The sequence below is a fragment of the Cystoisospora suis genome (assembly GCF_002600585.1).
Source record: "Cystoisospora suis strain Wien I chromosome Unknown contig_8557, whole genome shotgun sequence".
Lineage (NCBI taxonomy): Eukaryota > Apicomplexa > Conoidasida > Eucoccidiorida > Sarcocystidae > Cystoisospora > Cystoisospora suis.
The window spans coordinates 1-12,892 of NW_027161335.1; the positions used below are offsets into that span (position 1 = coordinate 1).

General features: G+C 51.6%; 4 protein-coding genes across 4 annotated transcripts; 1 reads left to right on the top strand and 3 right to left on the bottom strand.

The window, feature by feature from the left end:
• Window positions 1-104: 104 nt before the first annotated feature.
• CSUI_010844 (uncharacterized protein) lies at window positions 105-2,425 on the bottom strand (the record flags this gene model as incomplete). Its single annotated transcript, XM_068070945.1, has 1 exon — window positions 105-2,425. A coding segment is annotated over exon 1 (1,470 nt), but the record flags the coding sequence as incomplete, so codon positions are not given.
• A 1,143-nt stretch (window positions 2,426-3,568) lies between these two features.
• On the bottom strand, window positions 3,569-6,391 carry CSUI_010845 (srs domain-containing protein). Its single transcript, XM_068070946.1, has one exon. It carries the CDS (start codon window positions 5,762-5,764, stop codon window positions 4,652-4,654), a length of 1,113 nt encoding a protein of 370 aa, XP_067917077.1. The 5' UTR covers window positions 5,765-6,391; the 3' UTR covers window positions 3,569-4,651.
• On the top strand, window positions 6,141-8,809 carry CSUI_010846 (srs domain-containing protein). Its single transcript, XM_068070947.1, has one exon. It carries the CDS (start codon window positions 6,810-6,812, stop codon window positions 7,920-7,922), a length of 1,113 nt encoding a protein of 370 aa, XP_067917078.1. The 5' UTR covers window positions 6,141-6,809; the 3' UTR covers window positions 7,923-8,809.
• Window positions 8,810-9,463: 654 nt separating this feature from the next.
• Window positions 9,464-11,409, bottom strand: CSUI_010847 (srs domain-containing protein). Its single transcript, XM_068070948.1, has one exon. It carries the CDS (start codon window positions 11,277-11,279, stop codon window positions 10,104-10,106), a length of 1,176 nt encoding a protein of 391 aa, XP_067917079.1. The 5' UTR covers window positions 11,280-11,409; the 3' UTR covers window positions 9,464-10,103.
• Window positions 11,410-12,892: the final 1,483 nt, after the last annotated feature.

Here is a 12,892-nt window from a genome sequence, read left to right on the forward strand (position 1 = left end):
ACAGATAGATAGATTAAAGATGGTAAATGGATAGATTAAAGATGGATAGATTAAAGATAGATTAAAGATAGATAGATAGATAGATAGCACGTACATCCATACCGATCATTGCATTGTTATGAGAGTTGAGCGAAGAGACATCATTATTCCTGCTGCTGGGGGGTTTCTTGATTGTGGTCAGAGTGTGTCTATCTTCTTTCACTTTTTGCACTCCTGCCTCCTTCTTCTTTGTCTGAACCTCAAGGCCTATCGACTTTGAAATAGAACATGTCTCCTCTTCTTTCTCTCTTTCTTCCTTCTTATCCCTCTCCATACTATACCAGGCATCTTCTTCTTTCTTTTGATCTTCCTTGTTCACGACTGCCCTCACCGTAGTATTGTTTTTCTTCTCCTTCACTTGTTCTTCTATTGAATTCATTTCTATATCTATCCCTTTTAGTCTTCTTTCTGGAGAGCCTTCTTTCGCCTCTTTTCTCTGCATGGAATCTCCTTCTCTATTCTCTCTCATTCCTCTCTTCTCAACGTTCCCACCTTCTAGTTGTACACTATAGGTCCTACCTCTGAAAGAAGAAAGAGATGAAGACACTCGAGCTGATTCTCCGAAACCTTCTTCTCCTGTTTCTTCTTTTTCTTCTTTTCCCTGTGAAAATTGGAAGCTCTTTCGTACTATTGCGTGAGGGTTGTCTATTCTTATCACTTTTCTTCTCTTTCTTCTCCCATTCGTATTGTGGGGAGACGGGAGAAGAGACTCTTTCTTTCTTTCTCCATCTCTAATAACCTCTATAGATCTTTCTTCTTTCTTGGTTTCATTTGTACAAAGGAAGCGTGCTCTAGAGAGAGAAAGAAGAGAGTCAGGAGAAGAAGGAAGAGAGAGAAGGTTACCTGGGCTAATTAAGACACAAGAAAGGGAGGAAAGAAACAAAGGTCGAAAGCTTCTTCGATGCTCTCTCGTAGAATAAGAGAAGATCGATCGATCTGGGGGATTTTGCCGGGAACATGAGGGGATACTTGATATGGAATTGGAGTGAAGCTTTCTACAAGACGATAAAAAGACTTTCTCTTCGTGGAAGTTTTGTTTAGAGCATGAAAAAGAGAGAAGAAGGAAAGAAAATTGTCTTAGATGTGAAGAGGAAAGATAAGAAGTAGGTTGACGGTGGAGGGATAAGAATGAATGTAGAAAGAAGGCGTTGAGGGAAGCGGGAGAAGTGTATCTCCGGCTCATATCTTGACACCGTGAAGGGGAATTGCATAGTTGGGGCCAATGAAACGTATGAAAGGAACGGTTTGTCAGAGGGGTAGTTGGAGGTAGACTGGGAAGAGGAAGAAGAAGAGGTGAACGGGAGGAATGAGTGTATGGGATAGAACGGACATCATGAAAGAAAGGAGACGGAGACAGTGAATTCACAGGTTTATCAAATGACAAGCGCTTAGCTGTTGGAATATGCAGATAGGGAGAAAGAGAATGAAGACTGATAGAATCATAGGAAGACTGAAGAGAGAAAAGCTTCAAGCATCTTGTCCTACGGAGGTGTATAGACACCTTCTGAAGACCGGCAGGTGGACCGGTGTGCGACATTTCCTTTACAAAGTCATTCTTGTTTTGGTCATGAAGAAGTTGAGTGATATAGTCCAGGTGGAAAAAGAAGAGAGAGCTCCAGTATGATGGATGAAACCGCGGGATGACCGCGCCGCATGTGAGCTAAGGCATCTTTGTAATCTCTTTGTGAACTACAAACAAAATAACAGAATGCCGATGAGAGAAAGAACCAAAGTGGCAAGAAGAGAAGAAGAGATTCTTGGAATACACATTGCGATAGACAGGCAACAACTTTCCGAGCGTAATTTGAAGAATACGAGTCTGCTGGACCCGTGCTGCATGCAGACACCATCGAAGTACTGTTACGGCCCGCTTCTGCCCGACCGATGAGAAAGGTGTGCTACAAGCATTGCAACTTCACCCGATGAGCCCAGTAAAACGGAGATGTCTCCTTAACGCTCAGGTGGACAGTTTGACTCTGTACGGAACGTACGCGGCGGGTTGTTTGCCGATGGATACATGCAACTGGCAACTGAAGACAGTGGAATTTCAAGACGAAGGGTAGACTGCTGATGCTATGAGCAAACTCACTCGCTCGCGACAACCTATATAGGCCTGTTACGAATCGAGTAAAAAGAAGAATCACGAGGATTTCCTGTGAACGAGAACGAGGAAGGAGCGTGCATTGAGTGTGACACGAATAGAAAGAGACCACTGGTCTTGAGCTACGAGGGTATGTCACTGATAAAGAGCAAAGTACGTTTGCCACCACCGCTCCTCAGGGTAGAAGACCGCTAGTCTGTATGAGAGAAGATTTGTTCACGCATGTGTCTCCTTCAACGATGTCACAGATCTTTCAGCAGAAGAGCCAGTTAGCGGGGCGGGAACAGAAAAACGGGGACTGCATGCGGGCATTCAAGACAAACCAAGAAAGGACTACCCGATGGAGGCTAAATTTTTGCGTTTTGCCAACTGACTGCGCGCTGCAACCGCGAGGAAGGTGATTCTGAATGACAAAACATTTGTTTTGAGACTGGCTCTGGCTCTGCCGCCTCGCCACGGGAGTGTGCGTAACGGAAACCTCTTGAGTTTCATGCTTGCCAAAGCACCGATTGAGAAAGACGGGAGTTCCAGTTTTACGCAGTCCAGCCCCACCTGTCCCCTTTACTTTGGAGATGCGCTCTTCCAGGCTGGCCAGCAAAATTGAGGGCGCTGCCCATTCGAGACGGGACTACTCCAGCAGTGTATAGGTATAGATTCTGTGGTGGCCCGCTGCATCACTGTCACCGGGTAGCGTTAAGTCCGGAGTTTGTAGCGCGCGAGAGATAAACACCCCCCTACAAAGGGGAACGGCTACGGCAAAAAGAAATTTGACTTTGATAGCAGACCAAGCGTGCGTGGGAATCCTTGTTCCAAACCAAGGGATTCGAGGTCTCAGCGGAGAGACGGCGGGGCAAGTGTACCAGGAAGAGAGAAAGCGACCCGAAGGAAGAAGAGTGTTTATTCGGGTTCGGAGGTTCTAAGCCGTGACGAAAGGCAAGGAACTGGACTTCAGTGTGATCGGCGTCGAGCCGCTTCAAGTACATGTGGCACGGTGATCCGCGCACGTGAACCGTATATCGCAGGCACGGTTGCCACCCATCCAGCAAGCTTACAGCAAGAGAACTATCGCCACTGAGAAGGGCAGGCGTTAAGACTGGAATAATTTCACTGGCTTTCCCTACCAGAGGGAAGTGCACTACTACTGCGCTCCAAAAAGGTAAGCCAGAAACTGAGCGATACAAAGAGAATTAGCGAACGCGACAGCTGAAGCCGTGTACTCTCAACAAGGGACACGAACGCGGAAGGGGAAAAAAGTATTTTGAGTTACTACAATGCCGTTGTTGCCCGGGTTGTGCGTGGCAGTGCCTCTGGGCAACGCATTGTAGTGTGCTCCCTTGACTGGGTGCGCAGAGTAGCTAGCACTTCCTCACCTTGACACACGCGTAGGTTCAGCGATTTCCGAACAGAAAAGTCTGAAAGACGACACGTCGAGGAATTCCTCATCGACGTACCTCAGTAGGGTTTTATTTTGGTCCTGTCAGCATCCAAAAGTTTCCCAGTTTAGAAACGCGTCCAAACAAGAGGATGCATCCGGCACAGAAAAGGACGGTAAACACCACGGAAGCACAATACGAAATTCGGCTTATATCACCCCAGGCGACGAAGGTGCGCGGGTTCATAGCTGCGTTCACTCCATGGAAACACTTTCATGGACAGAGCGCGTACACGTACGTATGCGCAGGATGCCGAAGTTATGGCACTTGATTCTGTGGAAAGCGACAAAAACACAATTGCGGCCGCACTACGCACCTTCAAAGAGCAGTGACAAAAGTGTCTTCAGGTAGACCGGCAATGCTCGGTCTACTTGGGGTGCAACGGCGAGAGCCTACAGCGAGCCCGCTTTCCCGCATCCCCCCCGACTTCTTACACCCTTTGTTTGTCTTACAGAACCCACTACCTCTATTGGCCCCAAACAATTGGAGAGTCCTCCTGCTGCTTTTCGTTTGACATCTCGGAGACGGGCCCGCATACGGATGAGACAGTTCTCTGCAGCCCCTCTTCCTCGTCATGTCGAAGTGCATGTCATACCCAGCCGAGACGAGCAAAGCACTGAACACCTTCAGTGCTATCGTTGGTCCTTCGCCGCGCCTTTCAGGCAATGTGGCCAGCCTGACCGCTTTCTTAGCATTCTGGGAGTTCATCTCTTCGACGAAAAAAAGGATGCGTGTGGAAAAGCGTCGAACTCCAACCAGGGAGGAGCCGATGATCCCTATGGGGAACGGCTCCTCGCTCACCGCGCAGCTTTGTGCTTCGGGCGAGAGTGGAAAAATACCGACCCATGTCCTCCACGTACTCTTCTAGCCTACCCTGCTACACGGCAGCTTGCGACCATGGGACGCATCGGTCCGCCCTCGCCGAGACTGAAGACGTACTTACTCATGACCACTTACAGATCTGATTCCTCACAAGCGTAGCGGCAGTACTACATTCGCACGTGCGTGTCTACATTGCGCTACGATCAGAAGGCCCCTCCCACCCAGTGTATTACTTGGGATGATTTATAACACCGACTTACATAACCCACGAAACAGCTAAAACTATCGCCGCAAGAGTTACAGTCGGCAAAATTGCACCTGTCCTTGCTGAGGCTGAGCTCTCTTTTGCACTAATGACCACATCCACCGTGCACACAGTGGGAGCTGTATTCGAGTTTTTCACTTGGTCTCCGGCTTTTGGTGTATACTCACAGCCCAGACGAATTGTTTTTGCGGTGTCTGGGAATTGCTCTTCAGGAATCGTCAGGGTCACACTGTGAGCGGTTTCATCCGCGGTCCACCAAGCGGGCTGGAAGTCCTTGAGAAAGGACGTATACTTTTCCGTTTTGCAGGCAGTAGCGGCTTTCTCATCTGTGCAGTAGTCTGTCTTGTAGTCCTTTGGCAGGACTGCAGCATTCTGGTTCCCGCAAACCAGCGTCATCTTGTTGTTCTGCGCCGTCATCGTGACGACAGGCTTCGCCGTATTGCTCTCTGCACCGTAGGCGCAGTACACAGTCTGACCGGTTGCAGCTGATTTCCTCGCTTGGACTTTCACCGTCAGCTGACACTCATGTGAACCGGACTTTGGTTTACAGCCGGTGAGAAATGAGGCATCGAGCAATGGAAGAGGTCGATCTGGAAAATTCAGCTCATACTTCGTTCCGCCGGTTACCCCTTCAACCTTCACCCAGCTCACAGTCCCAGTCCCCCCACCTAGCATTCCCGCCAGGCTGACGGGCTTAGTAGTTTCCCCACCTGAATCTGCTGTGCACGCCGCCAGGGTTCCGCCCGGTGGACACACAACGCCGGTTGCCAGAGCAGGAACAGCTTCGTTAGTGTCTCCCTTACAATCAAGTTGCACCTTCGGCTTCAACTCAGACAATGTGGCAGTAAAGGTCTTGGCGGCGTCCGGAGACGCGGGACACTCCGCAGCCTCCACTTCCTCCGTTGGCTGAGCTTCCCCTTTGGCCCGAAGACCGATGCTGCTCTCGTGTCGAAGTGCATAGGCCACTGGAGATAGCAAAAGAATCATAGCACCAGTGCAAGCCAACAGCCACATACCCCGGCCCACCCTCCGAGCAATCCCACCCCTCCTGCTCCGGGGACGCCCACGGGGACAAACCTGGCAAGAACCCATGGCCAATACCATGAAAGGGGTAGTACCAGAGGAGGATAGCCTCCGACAAGACGAATCCAGAGACAGGGTATCGCTCACGTGCGGTAGAGCAAAAAGTCTCCTAGCGTACTGCCCCCTCCAGGTTCGTATCTGCTGACATGGATAGTAGACTCACTTCGATAAAACCCCACAGTAGCTCTTAGTCCCGCGCAGCATCCTGAGGGCGGGTGGCTACGCGTAGCTAGCACACCACGTCTAGCGCCCTCCATACAGCCAGCTCGGCTCCCTCTCCCGACACCGGCCGCCAGCGACAGGACTGTGGCGGTTCAATCCTGCTGAAACCAAGAGGGAAGGGGGGGAACAAATCCCCGGTGTGTGCCTGGATGCACGGTGGGACTGTCATTGTGCAAATTATGAGAAACAGGCCGAATCGAGACTGCGGTCAAATGGAAGGAAGTCCTCGCATGCCCTTCTGTAGCCGGGGGAACGGACTCCGAGTAGTTCGCTCGGTGGCGGGTAACCGAGAGACGTTGTTGGACCGGCTGGCTTGGCGGTGTGCTGACGGGGTGTGAATCTCCGCGGCTCAGTCTCGCGCGGCGTCTAACACTAACTGCTGGCGGCGAATGGAGGAGACAACTTGTCATGGTAATTACATCATTCCTACCTTATACCTATGGAACACAGCTCTTTCAGCAGCGAGGACCGCGAAGTATGAATTACGGTGCCCTTAAAGCGGAGGCAATGCAAGCGCTCCGGTTGAGGCGGCCCTGATGCGGTGCGAGCGGGAGGCGTCCGGAGGACAGGAGCTAGCGGCTAGCGTTTCCTGCACAAGCGCCAACGAGGCGGCTGGCGCGGCCTTCCACTGCCAACGTCTCCGGCGAGCACTCCATTTACCGATAGAAGGTTGGAAGAACTAATTGCTGGTGTGAAGCGCGATCAGGAGTACACCCATTAAGTTTATTAGGGGGACAGAAGCGTGGACACGTATCCATTTTTCCTCGTGTACGACTCCTGGGTTTTTTCGTTCCACCTCCCAGTCGCGTCCGGTTCTGCTGCGCTGAATGGTGGACTGATAGCCATGGATTCACGCCAGGCTCGTTCCGCGGGGGGGTTCTTGGGCAGGGGCACTGTGGCCCGGATATTGAACCGGAACACCTGGTTGTTGGTCAGTGCTGGAGCTCTCTTCCTTTTGCTATCTCCACTGGCGTGTGCACTTCGTCACCAGGGAAGCAACCGTATCCGGGCCGAAGTTCAGCCAGTGTCGGAGGTCGTGTTGGCTGAATGTGGTGCTGACTTAGGTGAGGCTAAAGCGTTTACTGCGACTCTCTCTGAGGAGAAAAAGAAGGTGGAGCTCCACTGTCAGGGGAACGCCGAAAACAAGGTTGTTCCAGACAAACTGACTGACGGACTTGTTTGCCCAGCAACTGTAGCCACCTTGGCAGAGTGCGAAGCCCAAGGCGCCAAACAGCCCGTCAGTTTGTCGACGATACTAGGTGGAGTGGAGTCGTCTGGCGTAAAGTGGGTGGAGAGTGCTGGCACAGGACAGACAGGGAAGAAGTATGAGCTCAGCCTTCCGGGAGTACCTCTTCCATTGCTGGACGCCACGTTCGTTACTGGCTGTTCGCAAAGCAGTAAATCGGACTGCAAACTAACGGTGAAAGTTGAGGCGAGGAAATCAGTTGCCACTGGCCAGACTGTGAATTGTGCATACGGTGCAAACAGCAATGAGAAAGGCAAGCGCCCTACCGTCACTATGACCACGAAGGACAACACCATGACCCTCATCTGCGGAAACCAGGAGAATACATCTGTCTATCCAGCTTCCTATACAACAGATTACTGCACAGATGAGACAGCCGGTGATAACTGTAAGACAGAGAAGTATGCGAACTTCATCAAGGAGTTCAAAACCACCTGGTGGAGCAAGGGGCAGGCCCCCCAGAGTGTGACGCTGACCATTCCGCCAGAGCAGTTCCCGGACACAGCAAAGACGGTCCGCCTCGGGTGCCACTACAAATCGAGCACCACAGACCAAACGAAAAGCCCAAGTGGAGCCGCACCAACTGCCTGCGCGGTGGATGTGGTCATTAGTGCGAAGGATAATACAGGCTCGGGCAGAACAGTTGCATATCTGCCCGGCCTCACTTTGGCAGCAGTAGTTTTGAGTGTGACCGCGCTCGTGTGGTTCTAGGCAGGCTTCGCTTTCAAGGGGAGTAGCCCCGGAGTACGTTGGCACACGGCTACGGGGAGTGCTGGAGGCGCGTTTGAATCTTGGGCGCCGGCTTCAGCACAATTTTGCTGCGCGTGGGGTGGCCCTCGGCCTCTCCGTGGTGCATCACTCGTGTCCAGAAGGCAGGCAGGAGAAATCAGGTTGGTGTGGGCTCTCTGTGTAAGCGTTGTTTGGACAGAGGTGCTCGCGGTGAACAAGGAGGAACTTCTGGGAAGGACACGGGCTTATTGGCCAGAAGTCTGCGCGCTTCGTGTGCGTTTGAAGTCGAGAAATGACGTCTGCCTGTGGCGGTCGAGCCCGTTCTCCTGACGCGAGCGGAGAGATAGTGTTATAAGGCGCCTCGTAAACTGGAGAATGTGTCCAGAGGCTGCCAGTCCCTTCTTGGGCGGATACCCTACTGCCGAATGCGCCGACGACGGCTAGGAAGCGTCCGCGATGGAATACTCGAAGTTCAGCTGGGTCTTGTCCTAAGACGGCAGGAGTCCCGGAAGGCAAGAAGAGGAGGCAAGGACAATAAGAGTGCTAAGTTCACAGGTGTCCAGTGTTTGTGAGGTGGCTCTCATGAACAAGAGCTCCAGAGAATGGAGTGGAGGCGGTGGTCAGTGGCGTGGTAACTGCACGTTTCTGGCATCGTGGAAATCTGTCCGGAATTGCTTAGTGTGGCTCGAATTTGTTTCTGGCAGGACGCCTGTAGCAGTTAGTGCTTTTCGTCATCGGCTGTATACATACTTCCTCGTGAAAGTTCTCCAATGCAGAGTGGGCAACTGTCAACGTTTCTGTGTGCGCCCACCAGAATGCAGATATTGTTTGCCCTGTGCTTTTGCAGTCCGATGTCGAGACTCACGGACTTTGTTAATTGAAAGTGGAACTTCCATATGGTAGGCTGTGAGAATATAGAAGGACCGGCGCAGAAGCTGATTGCTTTCTTCGGAGTGTGTTGCTCGTGAAACCGTCAGCTCATCGCTCTTTCAAGAAAAAGATGTGTCTGAGTGGGTTGGGACGTAACGGGCATACGGCAGGAGACGTCTGCGGCGCGTAGCCGCTACACAGCACACCGAAAGAGTTCAGGACAGCGCTGCCAAGAAAAAGAGTCATTGCCCTTGCAGCCGCCGTTCTCTGCTTGGGGAAGTGTGGGTATAGTGTTCTAGAGGACAGATGCCTGCATGCATCCAACTGAAGAGACAGCGCGACTGTGTTTGTGGGTTCGCTCACATATGAAATTGCTACACTCGACGTGCGGCCTGAGCTACAGGGGGTAGCTCAGGCCGTCACTTCTTGCGTCGCTGGCTTCGCAGTCAGCGGTGCGGGAGGGGGACGGGAGCGTGCGGTGACTGAGTAAAGTTCGCCGCTCTGCAGGGCATGGAAGTTGCCTGATACGAAATAACAGTAGCGGACAGCGTGCCAGTTGAGTGGCTGCGCCGGGTAGCCGCCTACCCAGCAGTCCCCTACATGGTTCAGAGTGCATCTTTTGACAGTCGAGAAGAGCACGGCTCTGTCGCTGAGTGCGGGAGGACTTGTCTTGACAGGTTCAAGTGACAGTTTGGAATCAGGCGAGAACCTTGTTCATTCAAAAGCAACTCTGGGGCATCTCCACTTCACGTGCATTTTACGCTGAGCACGGAGCCCCGACCCACACACACGAACTAGAAATAGACACACGTGTTCTATGCATCCCTGTCGTGGCCAAACCTACTACCGGTGGCTCGGCGTAACTGGCATATACATCCATCTACTCTACAAGACTGGCACCGGCCGGGAGAGATCGTCAGACCCTAAGAAAGGGCCACCGTTTTTCTCCTGTTACCTCTCACTACATAAAGGTTGTGTAGTAAACACGGTGAACAGAAGAGCATGGCACAGCAATATCTTAAAGTCTTCCGGCTGCTGCAAGGACCCGAGGCGATCCTCTGAAAATATCGGTATAATCGGAACCAGAGGCTTTTGTGGCACACTGAATACCTACGCAGTCCCTCGCCTACAACTTGCCAGCCACAGCAGCTTCTCCGGTCACTACGCCTTAAGAACCCACAGAAGTGCGTATCACCATTGCTGCCACACTGTACCTACACCTACAATCCAGTGAGGCTCGCGGACTCCATGACAAGCAGTTCGCCGAGCTGCAGGTGGGTTTAAAGTACCTGTCTAAGACAATTTTGCAAATGAAAAACCTAAAGTAACGGCCAGGGTGAGGGTTAACGCTGTGGCTACGGTTGGACGTGTGGCTGACGATCCTTCACTTCCGCCGAAGACCACATCCACCATGCATGCAGTTGGGCCAGTAGAAGCAGTCTTTGTGCTGCCCGGTACCTGCGGAGCAGTCACCTTGTACTGACAGCCGACATGAATTGTCTTGGGAGAGGTGGGAACCTGATCTTTGGGAATCGTCAGGGTCCAGCTGCCGTCCTTCCCATCTACCCACCAGCCCGCCTGGAAGCCCGGAATCACGCTTGTGTACTGTTCCTTTGTCGTGCAGTCGCTGCTCGCGCCCGTACAGTAGGACTCTGATATGTTCGCTGGTATCGTGGTGGAACTCGTGGTGCCGCAGACGAGGGTCATCGTGTTCTTCTCTGGGGTAATCACGACGGTGGGACGCTTGTCAGTGGGATTACTCTTTGCACCGTATGCACAGCTCGCAGTCTGGCCGCTGGCAACTGACTTCCTCGCTTCGACAGTCACTGTCAAAACGCATTTCGTCTTTTCTTTTTCACAACCGGCTTGGAATGCACTATCCAGCAGTGGTAGAGGAACTGGTGGAAGGCTCAAGGTATAACTCTTTCCTTCTGTCCCGCCCTGGACATCCGTTTCCTGCCACTTGACTGGAGAAGTACTTGGTCCTCCCATCAGCACCGACAAACTCTCCGGCGCTGTCGCAGCCGCCTCGGGCGGGCTCTTTTTCTCCAGAGCGTCGCTTGAAGACTCTTTACATGTCGTTAAGTCCTCCAGGCCTGCTGGACAAACCATCCCGCCTGCGAGATTTGTAGGTATGACCGTAAGCGCCTTCCCACACGTGAGTGAGACCTTCTGCTTTTCCTGCGATAAAATTGCGGTAAACTTTTTAACAGCTGTAGTTTCGTTTACTGGGAGCGAGTGGTCCGCAGGAGTATCGGTGCACTCGAAGGACTGGTCCGCCGTTCCGCTGTCCGCGGGTTCCGCGCTTAAAGAGGTCTCAAGGCCGTTCTTCCCCTTCTGCCGAACTGCATACGTTGAAGGAGAGATGAGAAGAAGAATGCCGATGCAAGACAAAAACAATATATTCCGGTTCACCTTCCGCGCCATTTCCAGTGACCCACCTTGTAAGGAAGACGGGAGTAAACCCATTATGAGTGCAACTGAAAAAGAGGGGAGATAACGAATGTGATGTGAAGGAAACTTTCGATAAACGGGAGGAAAGGGAGGGTTCGCTCATGGGGACGAGTACGTATGATTTGTCGCTCACAGGGACGGAGGGAAATCTCCCATTCAGCTCATCCAAGCGCGCCCCCCACCAAGGAGCACCGACACACTTCTTGTCGCTGGCTATTCGCTAGTGCTAGCCTGGAGGTTAGGTCACACAGCTGGACGGTAGCCTACTGCAGCTAGCTAGGGCTAGCCATTCGAGACGAGAGCCCGAGCCTGACGCCCCGGCCCTCCAAAGCCCCATGAAGGTCTGCTGGGTCTGTGACGCAGACGCACTCTGCAACCTATGGCGGATTCTTTCCTCTTTAGCAGACGTTAAGAAGTCTTTTAGTTTATAAGTCTAACATAAAAAGGTTTTCCCAGGAAAAACAGATGTGTCATCACAGACCCACAGTATACCGTTAAAGAGATCCTGAGGACTGCGGGGATACCCGGAGTTGTCCCGCCTCCTTTCTGCTCTCTTCAGCCGTCGTGATACGAGGCGGTCGTCTTCGAGGACAAGTACTTTTCTTACGTATTTTTCAACGTCGCAGGCGTCCACGTTGTTACGGCCATGAGAAATTCATCGCTCCAGCTTTCCAGTTTAAAAGCGTTTGGTCTCTCTCGGTCTGAAGCAAGTTGAACTTTTTCAGCACCAACACTTTTGAGGGTGTTCAGTAGAAGATACTGTTTGCCGCTACTCCATTTTGGCCCTCTTGGCTACGACTACTCGACAATCGTATACACCTCTCTGACGATACATACTCTGTACGGAGGACTAGCAATATACTCCTACATACATCTAGATTTACATACACCTTATATAGGATATTCATAATGAATTTCCGCCCAAGATCCATGAGTTGCCAGAGTTCTGTGCCTTGTCAGTCTTTCGACGAGAGACTTTCGCCTCCAGTCATCAGTTCAAGGTGGACCGTCTTGTCTCTATCCCGCTTTTCTAAACTCAAAGAGAAACACACGTGTCTATGAGATCTTCGACTTCTAGCTATCCCTCTGGACAAACCCTAGATGTATGGCCTAAGGATACAAGAAGACATGTGCATTTGTATGTATACGTAGAGAGAGTAGAGTACGAGGCGGGTGCATCAAAGAAAGCACGTGTGTCTGTATATGGTCAACTCCTGAAGCGCCAAATCTCGTGTTCCCCTTATCTGTCGAGCTGCAAAAAAAATGTAGATAGAGGTCTGTGTAGAAAGAAAAGAATTTCGAAGCTAAGGAAGAAAAATGGAAGAGATCGAATGTTCACTGCTTCAGTTTTCTATGCACAGTCTGCGAACTATTCAGCTCGGCATGCCTTCGAATGATTGGAGAGATCTCTCCTTTTCTCTTTTAGTAAGGCCAGCGTTGGAAAGAAGAATACCTCGTACCGGACTCTCAGCATGGTACTCTTTATGAAACGTCCCAAGTACATATACCCTCTTTTCGTTCCTCCCCTTGTTTCTTAAGTGTGGGGAGAGTGTCATCTAGTTCTTTTAGTGAAGCTGAAAAGGAAGACCCTCTCGAAACAGATGCCGAAGCTAGCTGCCAAAGTTCAC

Excerpts from the sequence above, each read along its gene's own strand:
- CSUI_010845 (XM_068070946.1), bottom strand. The coding sequence starts at position 5,764 with ATGGTATTGGCCATGGGTTCTTGCCAGGTTTGTCCCCGTGGGCGTCCC.
- CSUI_010846 (XM_068070947.1), top strand. The coding sequence starts at position 6,810 with ATGGATTCACGCCAGGCTCGTTCCGCGGGGGGGTTCTTGGGCAGGGGC.
- CSUI_010847 (XM_068070948.1), bottom strand. The coding sequence starts at position 11,279 with ATGGGTTTACTCCCGTCTTCCTTACAAGGTGGGTCACTGGAAATGGCG.